The sequence below is a fragment of the Acomys russatus genome, chromosome 28 (assembly GCF_903995435.1).
Source record: "Acomys russatus chromosome 28, mAcoRus1.1, whole genome shotgun sequence".
In the NCBI taxonomy this organism is placed as follows: domain Eukaryota; kingdom Metazoa; phylum Chordata; class Mammalia; order Rodentia; family Muridae; genus Acomys; species Acomys russatus.
This window is the reverse complement of record NC_067164.1, coordinates 30,037,979-30,055,233: the sequence shown is the minus strand read 5'-3', so window position 1 is coordinate 30,055,233 and position 17,255 is coordinate 30,037,979. Positions and strand designations below refer to the sequence as shown.

Sequence of the window (17,255 nt, the reverse complement as noted above, 5' to 3'; positions counted from 1 at the left end):
AAAGGCACCAAGTGTGCAAACAAAACCTTGTTCTGTTTCCTAAAGCCAGTGTCAGTCACTCTGGTAGCCCAGGTGGCTGAGAGTACATCTCGAGGCCTGTCTCAGTGTGAGTGTTTTATGACAGGCCAGATCTTGGGGCTTTCATATCCAGATTGTAAAAACCAATGACATCAGGAGCCAGGATGCAGGTGCCCGCTGAGTGCAGGGCGCTCTTGCCTTCTCATGTCTCCATGAGGCTGAGCATTGCATAATCGCAGCTATATGTGGGGTGAACCAGGTCTGGCAGCCCTTCTAGAAACTTCACAGCACAGCTGACTTTGGGTTACTTAGATAATTATGCCGCCTGCTTCTTGCAGGGAGTGTAGGTGAGTCCAGAATTGGTTTCTGACGCATCGGGAGGAATGTGTGCTTTGGCCGACTGCGTTCATCTTGATGTGCTTTTTATTTTGGGCATGCTGGGGTCCTGGTGGCTATGAAGCGGTCTTGCTATCTTTTTCTTTCTTTTTTTTTAAGATTATGATTTACCTGATTGATAAGGTACTCCCTGAAAGTTACTTTGTTGATAACCTCCGGGCACTGTCTGTGGATATGGCTGTCTTCAGAGACCTTCTGAGGATGAAGCTCCCTGAACTGTCACTGCACCTTGACGCCCTTCAGAGAACGGCAAACAAAGAGAGTGGAGGTGAGACTGGCGCGCGGCTGTTGCATTTCCCAATGTGTTTGGCTTGGCTTGTTCTGCTCTGTGTGTGTATGAGTTTAAGCTCTGGATGGAGACAGGTTGCCAGGGGTATTTCTGTTTGGAGTGTGGCGTAATCAAACCTTCATCTCCAGAGAACAGACACAAAATTGAAAATATGTGGGGCCACGTGCCGCCAAAACTTTCACTAGACACGGCCAGGTAGCCGGTTAAGAATTGAGCTCTGCGTCCGGTCCAGATCAGTGTCAGCATTGCCCAACTGTAGGTGGAGAGTGGTGTACACGTCTGCTTATCAGTTAAACTGAACTGCACCAGACCAGAGGGACGTCTTTAAAACTGAGCTGGGGTGCACTCTGGGCCAGACTGTGACCTTGGCAGAAGGTTATGGAGGAGAGGCTCTGGGGTGGGGGGTGGAGGTCACTGGCTGGTAGTGGGAGTTGTCCCAGCCATCCTGTGCCCACTTGGTGTGCTTCTGCAATTGTGTTCTCTGAACAGCAGAGAGAACAGTCAGTGTTTGCTGTTCTGTTTGATTGCCACTTGCCATGGTGGACTATGCGAGCACTCTGGCCTGATGTGCACATTTAAAGCTGGGAGCACAGGGCTGGGTTTGCAGCCCAGCGATGGTGTTTATTACCCGCATGTTCCAGGGCCCCAGGTTCCATCCCTTGCATCACAAAAAGAAAAAAAGTGAGATGAAATGAAATAAAATAATAGGGGACACATTAAAGAATGTTGTTGTTTTTGAGACAGGGTCTCACTGTACATCCCATGGTGACCTCAGACTTAGCAGAAATCCTCCTGCCTCAGCTTCTTGGTGCTGAACTTACAAGTTTGTATCAACATGCCCAGCTGTATTTAAGGGTTTTGAAGATCTAGTTGTTATTAAAATACAGAGGAGGTTTTAGAGACAGCTGAGCATCTCTAATAAGCTTCTTGTGTAATCTAGTTACAGCATAATTGTGTCTTCATGGTAGTGACAGACACAAGTTATTGACATCTGTGTGTTCCTCAAGTCTCTGGGCAAATATTGGTTCATGGGAGAGAAGAAGAAAACGAGTTCAGGAACACACACACACACACATATATATAAAATAGTTGTACTATCATTGGAAGGATCAGTGTAAAAACTGAATAGACATTTATAGTCACTCAAAGTGGAAAGGAATAGTGAGCTTTTAGTGAATCCAAAAATTTCAAAACAGGATGGGTCTGTCTCTAAAGTGGTGTATCACTTAGTTTAAAATATTTTTGAATTGAAAGTTGTTTTAGCATCTAAATATTTTGGAATTTTTTTTCCCACTTATTTTCTGTTTCATTCTATTGTGATCTGGGAATTATATAACTTAAGAGATAAGTAATTTATAATAAGCAATTTTAGCCCTAATAGCTGCATTTGAATTAAAGTGGGAACTACAAGATTTTGAAAGTCTGTGGGCATTTTTTTGTTTTATTTATTTATTTTTGTTTGTTTTTTGTTTTTTGTTTTTTTTTTTTTTTCAAGCACCAGCCCTCAGCGTTTGTATATGAGGAGATGCAATGGGTTGTTTTCACTATGTTTTTGATGAGGAAGACTTTCTCCTTAATTTTAAGCGGGCTTCAATAAGTAGATCCAGATCTAGTTCAGGTAAAAACTCCTGAAGTATGGCAAAGGATTGATGGCTCTCATGTCTTGGAGTTTTCTACTAAAAGTGTTTCTTCTAGAAACATGGGCGGGGGGAAGGAAGAAACCCGCTGAGGGATGTGAAGGAACAGCTGGGAGCAGCGCTGCTTGGGTGGCTGGGCGCCTCACGGTTCCCAGCTCTCAAGGACTCCTGTGTTGATTGGTTTCAGGCGGCTACGAGCCCCCGCTCACCAACGTCTTCACCATGCAGTGGTTTCTCACGCTCTTCGCCACGTGCCTCCCTAACCACACGGTTTTGAAGATCTGGGATTCAGTCTTCTTCGAAGGTTCAGAGATCATCCTGAGGGTGTCGCTGGCTATCTGGGCTAAACTGGGAGAGTAAGTGATTTCCTTGTCTGTCCTCTGCTGCTGGCTGTCCTTGGGCTCTTCAGTGCAAAGCACATGTGTGAGAAAGAGAGCTGTGAGCTGTTTGCGTCCACAAGCCTCAGCTGGCTCCTTGGTTTCTCTGGGAGAAAGGGAATCTATTCAGGGATGGGCAGGTGTCTTCTAGATTCCTCGCCTCAGTATCAGACCCCTTCCTCATGGGGGCTTTCTGTACACTCCAGTGGAAGAGGAAGGGGGCTGTATCTGTAAAGAAATAGGCAGATTTACTGCTGCATATCACAACTGGGATTATTTAATTTTCTTTTTTCCTTTCTGAGATAGAGTTTTATCTAGTGTAGAATGACCTTTAACTCCTGATCTCCTAGCTTCTACTCCCAACCCCCAAGTGCTGGGATTATAGGCGTGCGTCACTACACCTGGCTCTTGGATTATTTATGAGTCTTTATTATTTACTTTGTTCTGACGTTAGAGCTGTGATAAAATTAAATGAGATCCCCTGTATGAAGTGTACTGGTGCCTGTACACTCAGTAGGAGAGTATGTGTCTCTACTTGTACAGTCAGTGGAGAAGCTGTACCTGTGCTTGTACAATCAGTAGAGAGGTGTATCTATGCTTGTACAGCCAGTAGAGAAGCTGTACCTGTGCTTGTACAGTCAGTGGGGAAGGTGTATCTATGCTTGTACAGCCAGTAGAGAAGCTGTACCTGTGCTTGTACAGTCGGTAGAGACTGTGTACCTGTGCTTGTACCGTCAGCAGGAAAAGGTGTATCTATGTTTGTACAGCCAGTAGAGAAGGTATGCTTTATATTCAGTACAGAAGGTGTGTTTGAACAGTCAGTAGAGGTGTGCTTGTACAGTCATTGGAGAAGGTGTGCTTGTACAGTCATTGGAGAAGGTGTGCTTGTACAGTCATTGGAGAAGGTGTGTTTGTACAGTCAGCGGAGACGGTGTGTTTGTACAGTCAGCGGAGAAGGTGTGTTTGTACAGTCAGCGGAGAAGGTGTGTTTGTACAGTCAGCGGAGAAGGTGTGTTTGTACAGTCAGCGGAGAAGGTGTGTTTGTACAGTCAGCGGAGAAGGTGTGTTTGTACAGTCAGTGGAGAAGGTGTGTTTGTATAGTCAGTGGAGAAGGTGTGTTTGTACAGTCAGCGGAGAAGGTGTGTTTGTACAGTCAGTGGAGAAGGTGTGTTTGTATAGTCAGTGGAGAAGGTGTGTTTGTATAGTCAGCGGAGAAGGTGTGTTTTGTACAGTCAGCGGAGAAGGTGTGCTTGTACAGTCAGCGGAGAAGGTGTGTTTGTACAGTCAGCGGAGAAGGTGTGTTTGTACAGTCAGCGGAGAAGGTGTGTTTGTACCGTCAGCGGAGAAGGTGTGTTTGTACCGTCAGCGGAGAAGGTGTGCTTGTACAGTCAGCGGAGAAGGTGTGTTTGTACAGTCAGCGGAGAAGGTGTGTTTGTACCGTCAGCGGAGAAGGTGTGCTTGTACAGTCAGTGGAGAAGGTGTGCTTGTACAGTCAGCGGAGAAGGTGTGTTTGTACAGTCAGCGGAGAAGGTGTGCTTGTACAGTCAGCGGAGAAGGTGTGCTTGTACAGTCAGCGGAGACGGTGTGTTTGTACAGTCAGCGGAGAAGGTGTGCTTGTACAGTCAGCGGAGAAGGTGTGTTTGTACAGTCAGCGGAGAAGGTGTGTTTGTACCGTCAGCGGAGAAGGTGTGCTTGTACAGTCAGCGGAGAAGGTGTGCTTGTACAGTCAGCGGAGACGGTGTGTTTGTACAGTCAGCGGAGAAGGTGTGCTTGTACAGTCAGCGGAGAAGGTGTGTTTGTACAGTCAGCGGAGAAGGTGTGCTTGTACAGTCAGCGGAGAAGGTGTGTTTGTACAGTCAGCGGAGAAGGTGTGCTTGTACAGTCAGCGGAGAAGGTGTGTTTGTACCGTCAGCGGAGAAGGTGTGCTTGTACAGTCAGCGGAGAAGGTGTGCTTGTACAGTCAGCGGAGAAGGTGTGCTTGTACAGTCAGCGGAGAAGGTGTGTTTGTATAGTCAGCGGAGAAGGTGTGTTTGTACAGTCAGCGGAGAAGGTGTGCTTGTACAGTCAGCGGAGAAGGTGTGTTTGTACCGTCAGCGGAGAAGGTGTGTTTGTATAGTCAGCGGAGAAGGTGTGTTTGTACCGTCAGCGGAGAAGGTGTGCTTGTACAGTCAGCGGAGACGGTGTGTTTGTACAGTCAGCGGAGAAGGTGTGCTTGTACAGTCAGCGGAGAAGGTGTGCTTGTACAGTCAGCGGAGAAGGTGTGCTTGTACAGTCAGTGGAGAAGGTGTGTTTGTACAGTCAGTGGAGAAGGTGTGTTTGTATAGTCAGTGGAGAAGGTGTGCTTGTACAGTCAGCGGAGAAGGTGTGTTTGTACAGTCAGCGGAGAAGGTGTGCTTGTACAGTCAGTGGAGAAGGTGTGCTTGTACAGTCAGCGGAGAAGGTGTGTTTGTATAGTCAGCGGAGAAGGTGTGTTTGTACAGTCAGCGGAGAAGGTGTGTTTGTATAGTCAGTGGAGAAGGTGTGTTTGTACAGTCAGCGGAGAAGGTGTGTTTGTACAGTCAGCGGAGAAGGTGTGCTTGTACAGTCAGTAGTACACTACAAGGTGCTTCCTCATCATCCTAAGGAATGGAATTTTAAGGAATTACTAAAACGGTAAAATCGGGTTCTGCCAGAACATAATACCAACCAAATCTCACTTACCCTTCTTACTAGTACAGGTGAGAAAGAGGGCATGTTTCTGCTCATTTATAGTAAACCTAAGAAGTGGAGAAATTTCCAGTGAATGGCTTGAGTAATGTCAGAAAACCAATACACCAGTGGCAGTGTACTGTTTACGTTACACGTACTTATCTATGTGTCTGCATGTGCCTGGTGCTTGGTGCTGTGGCGTGTGTGTGTTGCCTAGAAGACTTCTTATACCATTTGTGTTCTGAGAATGGAGCTCAGCTTGTCAGGCTTGTCAGCAAGATCCTCCCCCCTCCAGCCATCTTGCCTTCTCTGTTTTAAAAGTTTTTATTTAGCATTATTATTATTATTATTGTTTTGGTTTTTTGAGGCAAGGTTTCTCTATGTTATCTTAGCTGTCTTGGCCTTGCTTTGTAGCCTAGGCTGGTCTTGAACTCACAGAGATCCACCTGCCTCTGCCTCTCAAGTGCTGGGATTAAAGGCGTGCGCCACCACACCCGAATAGCCTTTTTATTTATAACTTGTTTCTGCAAGGTATTTTTAAGAAGGAGAGATCCAGCAACTATCCATTTGAGGGTTCAAAAACTCATGAATGTATGTATTTGTAAACATCATGTAGCTGGCTTCGTTTGCCTTTATTTCGCTGTATGATGATTTCCAGACAAGCCAACAAATTCACTGCTGTGAGCTTCGCTGGACCATTTACTTATCCTTCCGCTTCCCCCTACACGCCCTTCTTCTTCACTCACGCGTTTCCAGCCTGCGTCACACTGCACCTTTCTGAGTGTGCTGGTCCATCACTGGGTCATCTTCTATAGCATTCAAATAGGAGAGGACAGTTCTGCATGATGGCTCAGTGCTGGTCACTTCCTGTTAGGCCTCAATGATGAGGCAGGAACAGAGCGAGTGATCCTCCTGCTCCCCGCTACTCACTTGCTGTCACACAAGAATTTATTCCTAGGGTGGTATCAGGATTATCCCTGGTGAAATCATGATTTCTGCAGGGAAGAGCAGGCACTCGCTGAGCGCCCTAAGTGGGTATTCTTCCATGTGCTCCGCATGTGTTAGCTCATTAATGCTTTTTCATCATCCTACGTGGGTTGTTGTTTTACCATCTTCATTTTAAAATTTATTATATTTACATGTGTGTGTATATTATGTATTGTGTGTATGAGTGTGTGTGTGATATGTGTGTGCATGTATATGTGTGTTTATGTATATGAGTGTATGTGTGTGTGAGTGTGTGTGTTATATGTGTGTATGTGTGTATGTTTATGAGAATGCGTATATATGTGTGTGAATGTGTATACATGTAAGCATCTGTGTATATGAGTGTGTGTGCATGTATATGCAGATGTGTATGAGTACGCATGTGTTTAAGTGTGTGTGTGTGTGTGTGTGGGTGTGAGAGAGAGGTGTGTACAGACGCTCAGCAATGTCAGAGGAGGGTGCTGAATTATCTTAGAGCTAGAATTAATGGCAGTTGGGAGCTAGTTGAGGTGGGTGCCGGGGACTGAACTCAGCAAGAGGTTTTAGCTGCTGAGCCGTCTCTTTAACCTGCTACGGTCACTACAGATGTGAGAGCTGAAGCACAGGGTTTAATGAGCTGCCTGAAATCACCCATTTAGTAAGTGGGAGACACTGGTTTGAACCAAGGCACCCTGGCTCTAGAGTTTGTGCTTTTCATTATGCAAATCCCCTGCTCAGAAATGGCTCCTGTTTATGAATTGTAAATGTTTCAGGGGGTTTTGCTCATGATAATTATACATCTATTCAGTGTGCAGCTTGCGAGGAGCAAGGAAAGGCCACCAGCACCCATCCCGTGCTGCAGTGCCTGTCATTACGTTAGGCAGTTTGAGGTTATTGCCTCATTCGGTTCTTTCAATAGCCCCGCAGAGCAGGGGAGATTATTACTCCCTGTCTTTTCCAGTGAGAAAATTATCCTGAGAAGGTTAATTAACTCGTTCACAGTCGCGCAGCTAATGAGAAGCAGAGCTGAGGCTCCTGCCTGGAGCTTCGGACTCTGGTGCGTGTGAGGCTTCCCCACAGATGTGATACTGGGAGAACATCGGCTGTGTGGAGGTAACCTCAGGCCTATGAATAACTAAATAACCCTGTGCCTTATGTTGTTGTCTGTGGGGCTCCTCTCTTTGCCTCCTCTTTGCAGCCTGGAATTCCTTCCTTGCACTCAGAAGCACCATTTTGGATTTCCTGCAAGCTCACTGCCACGAGCAGCCCTTTGTCTCTCTCTCTGTGACGTTTCGTGTCTGCACACTCCCTCAGCGCACTGCACTCAGCATCTACCCTCCTCACTCTTCCTAGTTGTGCCCAAACACGCCAAGCCACCTCAAAGCCAACTCTGCCCAGGGCATGGCTGTCCCATCACCACCCCCTATTAAAAACCTTTGGGCCACTTGTGTCCTGGAGAGCCTCAGAAGGCAGAGAGGGCCTTTGTGACTGTCTGTCTGCAGCTCCCATCCTTTGCCTCTCATTGGATCCCTCTGGCTGTGCAGTGATTCCCCTCCCTCCCCCCATAAACATCTGTTGGTTTTGGGGGACAGCAAGAGGTTCCCCAGACAGGTCTGCTATCTTCTACAGCAGGTCTTTGCACCTGGTAGCCACAGATGTGTGTTTTTTTAAATTGTCTGCATTTCTCCCCTCTTTTACCCTATGTGGGAATAACCATTTTTTTTGATCATGTCTACGTGGCCTGCTGTATTTTGTAGTCACACTTCCTCACTTCATTTCACTTTCTTATTTATACAGTGGTGCTGAAGGGATTTGAGCCTGAGGTTTTCCCCATTACATTTGTGTTGTGAGTGACTGTGTGAAAACTGCCCAACACTGGTGCCTGTCGAGGCATGCCTTACGGCTGGTGGGCAACTAGAATCCCACTACCGTGCAGAAACCTTTGCGATAGATCAGTCGGAAACACCCAGAGCCTGCTGTTTTGCGTTATTCCTTTTCTTCCTCTTTAGAGGACATTAAAGTCTCACCAGTCTCGTAGGTCTCAGGTGACAGCTGCTCTCCTGCGAAGGATTCGGTGAGGCCCTCGAGGACAGTCTGTAGACAGGATGTCAAGTTCCCTTCCTCTCAACTTGACTGCTGTGGTTTGGATTCAGTCTCTTAGGGACACCCCTGCAGATTAAGGTCTTCCAGCTTCCCACAGGGGACAATAACTGCTTCAGGTCCCAATTTCATGGTTCTGATTTCTGCTCGCTGGTGTGTATTGTGATGCATAGAATGTACCACAGGGGGAGAATAAAGACGCCCTTTGGGGCTGTGAAGCTCGGGGAGCTGTACAGAGAAGATAGGAACCTGTCCTATAATGACTTCCTCAAGATTACCTTTGGTGTTTGTGTTGTTTTATCTTTACATTAAAAAAAAAATTAGATCTTGCTGTGTTTCCTGGGGTTGGTCTCGAACCCTTGAACTCAAATGATCCTCCTGAGTCAGCCTTCCTAATAATCGACATGACGGGCATGCACGGCCATGACCACCTTGCCCTTGGCAGTAGTGTCTGTGTTCCTCCATGGCAGGCTGTGCCGTGAAAGGGTGGCAGGACTTTGTACTCCCTGCTTACTGATGTGATGATAAGACGCCGTGCATGTTCTCGGGCCTGTCACAACAGCACGAACGCCCTGATCGAGTCTCTTCCTTCATCCCTTCTCTTTTCTCACCCAGGCAGATAGAGTGTTGTGAAACAGCAGATGAATTCTACAGCACCATGGGGCGCCTTACCCAGGAGATGCTGGAGCATGGCCTGCTGCAGAGCCACGAGCTCATGCAGGTGAGTGGTAGTCTGTGGAGTCTGGGACGGGAAGCCAGGACCAAGGGCCTGACAGCTCATGTTCCGAGACCTCACCTTGGCTAAATGCATTGGCCAGTCCTGCGGCTGAGTTCCTCCCGCGCCCGCCCTCGCCCGCCCCCCATTGGCCAAGAGTATCTATGATTTGATAAGAATCTTTGTTGCAAGAGGAAGAAATGAATGGCTACTTGTCGCCTAAAAGGGTTTAGGCATGATGCAAAAACAAGCAAGGAAAAACCAAAATCATCAGGTCTTTATTGGGAATCTGATTGGAAGGTTAAAGGAAGCCCCCTGCCCTCCTTTTATTGTTTGGTGCGTGTACACGGGGACACATGCATACCATGGCACATCTCAGAAGACAGCCTTCAACAGCTGTTTCTCTCCTTCCACTGAGAGTTCCAAGCTTGTCAGACTTTGGTAGCGAGCCCTTTGCAGCAAGCCCCTTCCCTGCTGAGCCGTGTTGCTGGCCCCACTCCTGAGACTTGTTAAAAGGGGCAACAATGGATGAAGTAGTTATGAGGGGGAAGGGGGCTACTAAGTATGAGATGGAGGTTAATCTGCATCTTGGTTTATGTTCAACCAACGGTATCATGTCTTAATTACAAGTTTCAGTATGAGACAATGGGGTGGGGGTTGGTTGTTTTTCTGACATGTTTCTCATTAGGTTCTGGGACAGCAGTTTTGTCCTCAATCCCTTCCAGCACTTCTGTTCTGTTCTAGTGTTTCTGTCACTCCTGCTTGTCCCTGACTAATTGTGGATTGTATTCACAGCTCCCTTTGGGACTTGTTTCTCCTTCCTTCCCTCCCTCCCTCCCTTCCTCCCTCCCTCCCTCCCTCCCTGTCACTCCTTGTGTCTCTCTGTCTCTCCCTTTCTCTCTCTCTGTCTCTATCTCTGTCTCTCTGTCTCTGTCTCTCCCTTTCTCTCTCTCTGTCTCTGTCTCTCCCTGTCTCTGTCTCTGTCTCTCCCTGTCTCTGTCTCTCTGTCTCCCTGTCTCTGTCTCTGTCTCTGTCTCTCCCTGTCTCTGTCTCTCTCTCTCTGTCTCTGTCTCTCCCTGTCTCTGTCTCTGTGTCTCTGTCTCTCCCTGTCTCTGTCTCTCCCTGTCTCTGTCTCTGTCTCTCTGTCTCTGTCTCTCAGACACAGTGCCTATTCATTCCTTTTGTATGCTGTCTTCTTCATCTCTTCATGCTGGCTCAGATTGTTTTCCACGCTTGAAGCCACACCTGCAAACACACTCCCTCTGGATGGCTGCCCTCCCTGTGCAGTCTTGCTTCTCCTGACCTCATGTATCTTCCTTCAGGAAGTCTCCCTCACCATCTCAGCTAAAAGCGCTCACTTCATGCTTTCATTTGTGCCTCTCCCGAGACCTTTGACCTCATTCTACCTCTTCTGCTGCCTCTTATTTCCTCTGTACGGTTGCAAGGTCCTTGGGGACGAGTTCTGTGCTTGGCGTTCTGTTCTTGATGAGAGTTGCTCCAAAAAGTTTATTAAGTCACTAAGCAAGCACTTACTGAGAGTCCATGGTTTGCTGTCTGCCTTTTCTTTTCAGGCAGTGTTTGCTGAGTTAAGCAGACTGGTAGATGAGGGCCCTCCTGTGGTCTCTCAGCATTATGCTGCCAGAGTGATCTTCCTCTTCTTGCTTTGGTCACTTAGTTGTTGAATTTTCCTATGAACCGTAACCTTCTGGGCATCTGTTGTGGGTGTTTTTTCTTGGAGGTTGGGGTAGGAGTGGTAGGAGAGGGGCGGTGTTTACCCCTCTTCTTACAAGGGTCCAATGACAAACCAAAGTTTGATTCTGCCAAAGTTTACCTCGTTGGAACCAATGAGTTTTTAAGGCATACCCCCAGAGCACAGGTGAGGGATGATGGGTAGAGCATGGGTAACGTTGAAGCAGCCAGTCTGGAGGGTCTACACCCAGCACGGATGAAGACCCTCCTCGTAGACAAGCTCCCTCCCCCCAGTTATTCCTTAATTGTATGCCCAGCCTATGCCAAAGGCTCTGAGGCCACATGTAATTAGGTCAGAATTGCATACAACTGGTTGGGAGGGTGGCTGGATACTCAGGTGAGGGTCTCATGACCCTCCCTGGCCTGTTCTTCTATGTCAGGATGTCAACAGTCAGCAAGTTCATCTGGGATGACCTTTTATGAGCAGGATCAGTGAACCTCCCAAAGCCTGGCAGTTTAGATAGAGGATAATGCTGTACCACAGTATCTTTGTTACTTTTTGTTGCTGTTGAGACAAGGTCTTTATATGTAGCCCAGGCTGGCCATGAACTCCGGACAGTCTTCCTGCCACAACCTTGTGTGCTGGAATAACAGGTGTGTGAAACTGTGCTAGGCCATCACTAACTGTAATAAATAAAATGGTCTGGTCTCAGGTTCTAGGCCCTGGAGAAACTTCTCCAGTATTTGTTGACCATCCCTAAAGGTTAGGGACCGTGCTTAGACACTGGAGCTACATGTGGGAAGAAGTCTGAGCTGAGCCCAAGAGGCATGTGTGGGGATGAGGAGAAAAAGGGGTTAATCCCCAGGGCCCCGAGAGAGTAGGGGGAAGGCATATGAAGTCAGAAGGTGTTTTCATGAGGGAATTGATGTCTGGCACCTTTAAAGATGAATGGGAGCTGTCTAGTTCTGTGTCTGTGTATGGAGGTTATACACATAGGATATGGAACATTTATGTGTGTGCCTTTTTTTTTTTTCAACTTTATACAGCTAGGGTCATCTGGGAAGAGGAGACCTCAGTTAAGAAAATGCCTTCACTAGATTGGCCTGTAGGCAAATCTGTGGGGCATTTTCTTGATTAAGAATTGATGCAGGAGGGCCCGGCCCTCTGTGGGTGGTGCCGCTTCTGAGTGGGTGGTTCTGGGTTGTATAAAATTGTACGCTGAGTGCATCAGCGAGTGGCGTCCCTCTGTGGTCTCTGCATCATTTCTTGCTTCTAGGTTTCTGTTTGAGTTCCTGCCCTGACTTCCCTCGGCAAGGGACTTTGACAGTGTAAGGTAAAGTCAGCCCTTTCCTCAGAGCCGGTTTTAGTTATGACGTTTATCACAACAACAGAGATGCAAACAGGACAATGTGTGTTGGCAGCACCTGTGCAGTGACAATAGGCGGTCGGTGGCTTTGCTTTTCCTGCTGCTGGGACAGATATGACAAAAAGCAACTCGAGAGAAAGTTTGGTTTGGGTTATAGTTAGAAGGGCACAGTCTGCCGTGGCAGGGAAGGCACAGCAGAGATCATGGTGGCGGGAGGACACAACTGGCGTTTCTCACATCTGGGAGCAGAGAAGACACCTTTTCTTTTATTCAGTTTAGGATGCCAACCCATGAGTGATGCTGTTCACACTCAGGGTGGACTTTCCTTCCTCAGCTAAATGACGGTTGGAAGCATCCACATTGACATGTCCAGAGACGTGTCTCCTATGTGATTCTAAACCCAGCCCGACTGACAGTGGGGATCCACAGGTCAACCCCTTGTCAACCTGAAAACCAACTGTCACCGTAAATCTTAACAGTGGCCGAGGGAGGAATAAAGGGTGGTGCTGAAATGACTCGTGGCAAGTGGGGCACACCATGATGGTCTGATCTGCAGGCATGGGGTTGTGGAAGACTCCAGCCAGTGGAAAGGAAAGCCAGTGGGCTCAGTCTCTAGGTCAGAGGTCATGCTTCCTGCAGTTATGGGGTCTCTTCGGACCCTTTGCTGAGGGAAAAAACAATCTGTAGATTTTTAAGGGTGGGAGGAAAATGGCCTGAATTGTGTTTTCTGTCAACTGTGTGGAACGATCTGTGGAGTACAGATTCGAAAAGGCCAACCTGACACCAGGAAGGCCTGCGGGGAGGCAGCGAAGGGTGAGGACAAGAATGGGGCAGAGACAGTCCGTACAAAGCGAAAGCAACGAGATGGTGCTGTGCACGTGGTATAGGGGTGAGGGAGAAAAAAAAGTGGTGTTGTGTGTGTATAGGGGGGGACAGGGGCTACCATGAGTTTCTGGCTTAGGAGAAATTAGCACTTGGGAGGGAGGAAGGGGTGCTTGTTTCCAGACAGGATGCCCGGAGGTGTGCTCTGGGCTTCCCCAACCTTTATATATGGTCCTCTGCTCTGGGTCTCTCACTCGAGCCACAGCTCTGTCCTTGCCCAAGCCTCTGTAGGCTATGTGCCTGCTGATGCCCCCTTCAGGACAATTCTGCTAGTCCCCCTGTGTCTTCCACCTCCTCTCTGTTACTTCAGCCCTCAGCGACGAGGCCTCCTTTGGTGCTACACATCTTCAGTATTGAAGATGTTCAGCAGTCAGTGTAATAGTAACTGCAGGCTGTCGCTTTGTTCTCTTGACAGTGTCACCTGCCTTACAGAAGCTTCTCAGCCTCATGAGGTCCCATTTATTAATTGTTGACATTAAGGCCTGGGCTGTTGGTGTTCTGTTCAGGAAGTTGTCTCCTGTGCCTATGTGTTCCAGACTCTTCCCCACTTTTTCCTCTAACTGGATTAATGTCTCTGGTTTTAGGTTGAGGTCTTTAATCCACTTCGACTTGAGTTTTGTGCATGGTGACAAATAGGGGTCTAATTGCATTTTTCTACATGTAGACATCCAGTTAGACCAGCACCATTTGTTGAAGATGCTGTCGTTTTTCCATTGAATGGATTTGGCTTCTTTGTCAAAAATCAAGTGACCAAATGTGTGTGGATTCATCCTCAAACTATGGCACCAGCCAAGGAAAATATAGGCAGTAAACTTCGAACCCCTACCCAGACTAGCCGATGGACAGGAAATTCTCCACCGTTAAGTGGAGAAGGAGATCTGACTTTCACACAAACTCTGATGCCCCATATTTGACTATGTCCCTTGGATGGGGACACCTGGTGGCACTCAGAGGAAGGATAATAGGTCACCAAGAAGAGACTTGATACCCTATGAGCATATACAGGGGGAGGAGGTCCCCCTCAGTCACAGACATAGGGAAGGGGAATGGGGGGGAAGCGGGAGGGAGGGAGGAATCGGAGAATACAAGGGATGGGCTAACAACCGAGATGTAATTTGAATAAATTAATAATAAAAAAAGGAAAAAAATGTGAAACAGGAGAATTGATTGCATAAATTTTGTGAAAAAAAAATAGTAACTGCAGATTGTCTGTCATTATTTGCTATTTTGTGAAGGGTGCGGACCTCCTAAGGAAGACATGGGTTCTTTAAAGAAAGGGGTTTTGTGTGGTGTTCTCTATAGCACCCAGTGGAGTGCTTAAGCACGTAGCTGGTTGCTTAGAGTGTTTTTCCCTCAGCAAAGGGGGCCGAAGAGACCGCATGACCACTGACCTAGAGACTGACGCAGAATCATAGAATGCTGGATCAGGAGCAAGGACTTCCAAAGTGGACTGTGTATAAGAAACAGCTCAGGAGTGCAGATGCTGGTCAACGGGCACTTCTGATGCGCACAGGCTTTCGTCCACTTAGGATAGCACTGGCTTGAAAGAAGGCGTAGGGTCACAACTAATGGACTTCTGTTACCTCCTACAGAGGAAACTAGTAGTTGGCATGTGGGCATGTGCCAGGTTCTTGGTTGTTTGGTAGCTGACCCAGGACTGAGACCCCGTGACCCTGACACCTGGCCCAGTTAATGCCGATAACCCAACACACCTTATGCTAACTAAAGATGTCTTTCTAGAAATGAAACCCTTATTTGAAGAATACGCCACATGTCAGGTAACTGACAGTTTAGATGTGGCCAGAAGGAATGGAAACTGTGCTGGAGCCTGAGTTTTTAATTAGACATTAGGAGAGGGGATGGCTTTCAGTCCTGCCTTCTGAGAACCTAGATGGAAAAGCATGCGTGGGCTCTGGATGGTCTGCGAGACTCAGCAGCCGTTCTCCTGTCGTCCGAGGGAAGATAAGCTAAGCCTAACTTTATACATTATGCTTTCATGTTTCTTGTAAAACATGTCAATAATGAAAAAGGAAACATAATTCCTTTTCAACAGGGCCTAAATATAAGTGTCTATTTAAATGCACACTGGTGGTTCAGAGAGTAAATAGAGTTGTCGGTTTTCCTTAGCATGAAGGAATGTTAGACACAGAAATGGTAAATGCCACTTCAAGCCACGTTTTCTTCTTTGTTCATTCTTAGGGGAAAAAAAAAGTTAGTGGCTGTGATCTGGCTTGAGTGGACCATAGATTTGTCAGCAAACTGGAAATGGCTCCATGTGAAATGTGTGAGCTAAGTAAAAGCTTTTGATTTTTGAACTGAAGAGGACGCAAGGACTCTCCCATTTGGACCGTCACTAGCCCTTTCTAAACCCCTTAATGAACGAATAGACTGGGCCTGTGCCTCTCCATCCTGTGAAGGTCACATCCCTTCCCACTAATTCTTCAGCAGCCATTTGTATATATTTAAATTTTTTATTGTGTATTTACTCGTGTGTGTGTCTGTCTCTGTGTGTGTGCACACTTGTGCACTTGCTGATGTACATGTGCCGCAGTGCCCGTGTGTGGAGGTCAGCAGAAACTTGCCAGAGTCAATTCTCTCCTCTTGCCCTGTGGGTCCTGAGGATTGAACTCGGGCCATCGGGCTTAGTGGTAAGTGCTTTAACCAGTGGAGCTGCCATCTTACCAGCCCTTCCGATTTTCCTTAATTGATAATGTTAGATGGATACGCCAAGGAAGTAATGCACCTGGATCACAGTAGATCTTGGACAATGTCCCTGGCAAATTCCCTGAGGACAGTGTAGGGAGAATTACTAGGAGGGCAGTGGGTGTTTGGAAAACCTGACCTTATTTGGGAATGGCAGCTTGTAATCAGGAGGCAGCTGTCACAGACCCTGGCGCAGGCGCTCCCCCTCTACCCACACTGCTCACTTCCCCCATCAGTGATGGGTTGGAAATGTCAAGGATGTCGGTGCTTGTTCAATACAAGGACAATGTTTGATTAATTAGTTCTGTCAAAAATTGAAGCCATCTGCCCTACACAGTAGTGTATGCCCATAACTGGAAGTGTTTAGGCAGTGCCTTTGAGGCCATCTGGCTGGTGATGCTCCGGAGGGCTTCCTGTGGGACGAGGGAGGGGTGTTGAGTAAATTATATTTAAATTCCTCTCGAACTCTGAGGTTCTATTACTGTACTGCATGTGGACTCTAAAAGATTTAGTACATTTAGCACATTGTAAATCTCTAATCTATCCATGGGATGCCTAAAGCCTTCCCACATGGCCAGTGCTATGGGTGAAGTACTGGGGATGCTATGCTTGTGGGACAAGTGTGACTTCAGACATGTGAGAGCCTCACACACACATGATGTGTGTCCATGTAAAAAGAGGGATTGTGGGTGAGCTTGTTGTAGTGGCTGCTTTGAGGTACTAGCCACAAACAAACAGCAGAGGAAGGAGAGAGCTAGGGAACCCTGAGTTCCCACCGGAGTCCCTTTTCTTTTCGGTCAGGCATTTTCACCTGGGTGGCTTTGATGGCTTTGATGGCTTTGATGGCGTGTGGTTGGAGCCTAGCCATCGGCCCCAGGCAGGATGGGGTAAGGTCAGGGGCAGGAAGCAGCGACCGCTCGTTCCTCCCTTACAAACATCCTCCCCAAGGCTTGGTCAGAGGACACTCCAAGTCCCTGTTATGAAACTGGCTAAAGAAAAGACACGGGTGACTCCTCAACCAGTGCCCCAGTTTTAAGTCTTTAGTGAAACATCTAGATTAAGTTTTAAAAACGGTTAAAAAAACTTTTTACTGGTCCTTTGTGAATTTCACATCATGTACCCCAATCCCACTCATCTCCCCATTCCGTTGTACCTGCCCTCCACCCTTGTAACCTCCCTCCCGCCCCAAAGTCTCATTCTAAAAGCTGTAGTGTGTCACAGTGTCTCGCATACTATACTCTTTTGTCCAAACTTCTTTATGTGCAAATGTTGGTGGCAATGAGTCATTGGTCTGGTTCTAGGCCTCTGGCTTCTGCTGCACTGTCAACACTGGATTCTCACTGCGATTCTTCTTGTATATCCTGTTGTTGCCCTGGGTCATGGAGATCCTTCAGCTTTGGATCTGCGGGACTATTCCCTTCAAGCCCT

At 47.4% G+C, this 17,255-nt stretch overlaps 1 protein-coding gene across 2 annotated transcripts in view; it reads left to right on the top strand.

Moving 5' to 3' along the window:
* Positions 1 to 17,255, top strand: part of Tbc1d30 (TBC1 domain family member 30) — a 78,638-nt gene that overhangs the window by 48,319 nt on the left and 13,064 nt on the right. For both annotated transcript variants that reach the window (XM_051170395.1, XM_051170394.1), the window contains 3 exons: positions 514 to 682; positions 2,528 to 2,696; positions 9,087 to 9,192. In XM_051170395.1, the coding sequence (XP_051026352.1) occupies positions 514 to 682; positions 2,528 to 2,696; positions 9,087 to 9,192 (444 nt within the window). The remainder of the gene's footprint in view (positions 1 to 513; positions 683 to 2,527; positions 2,697 to 9,086; positions 9,193 to 17,255) is intronic.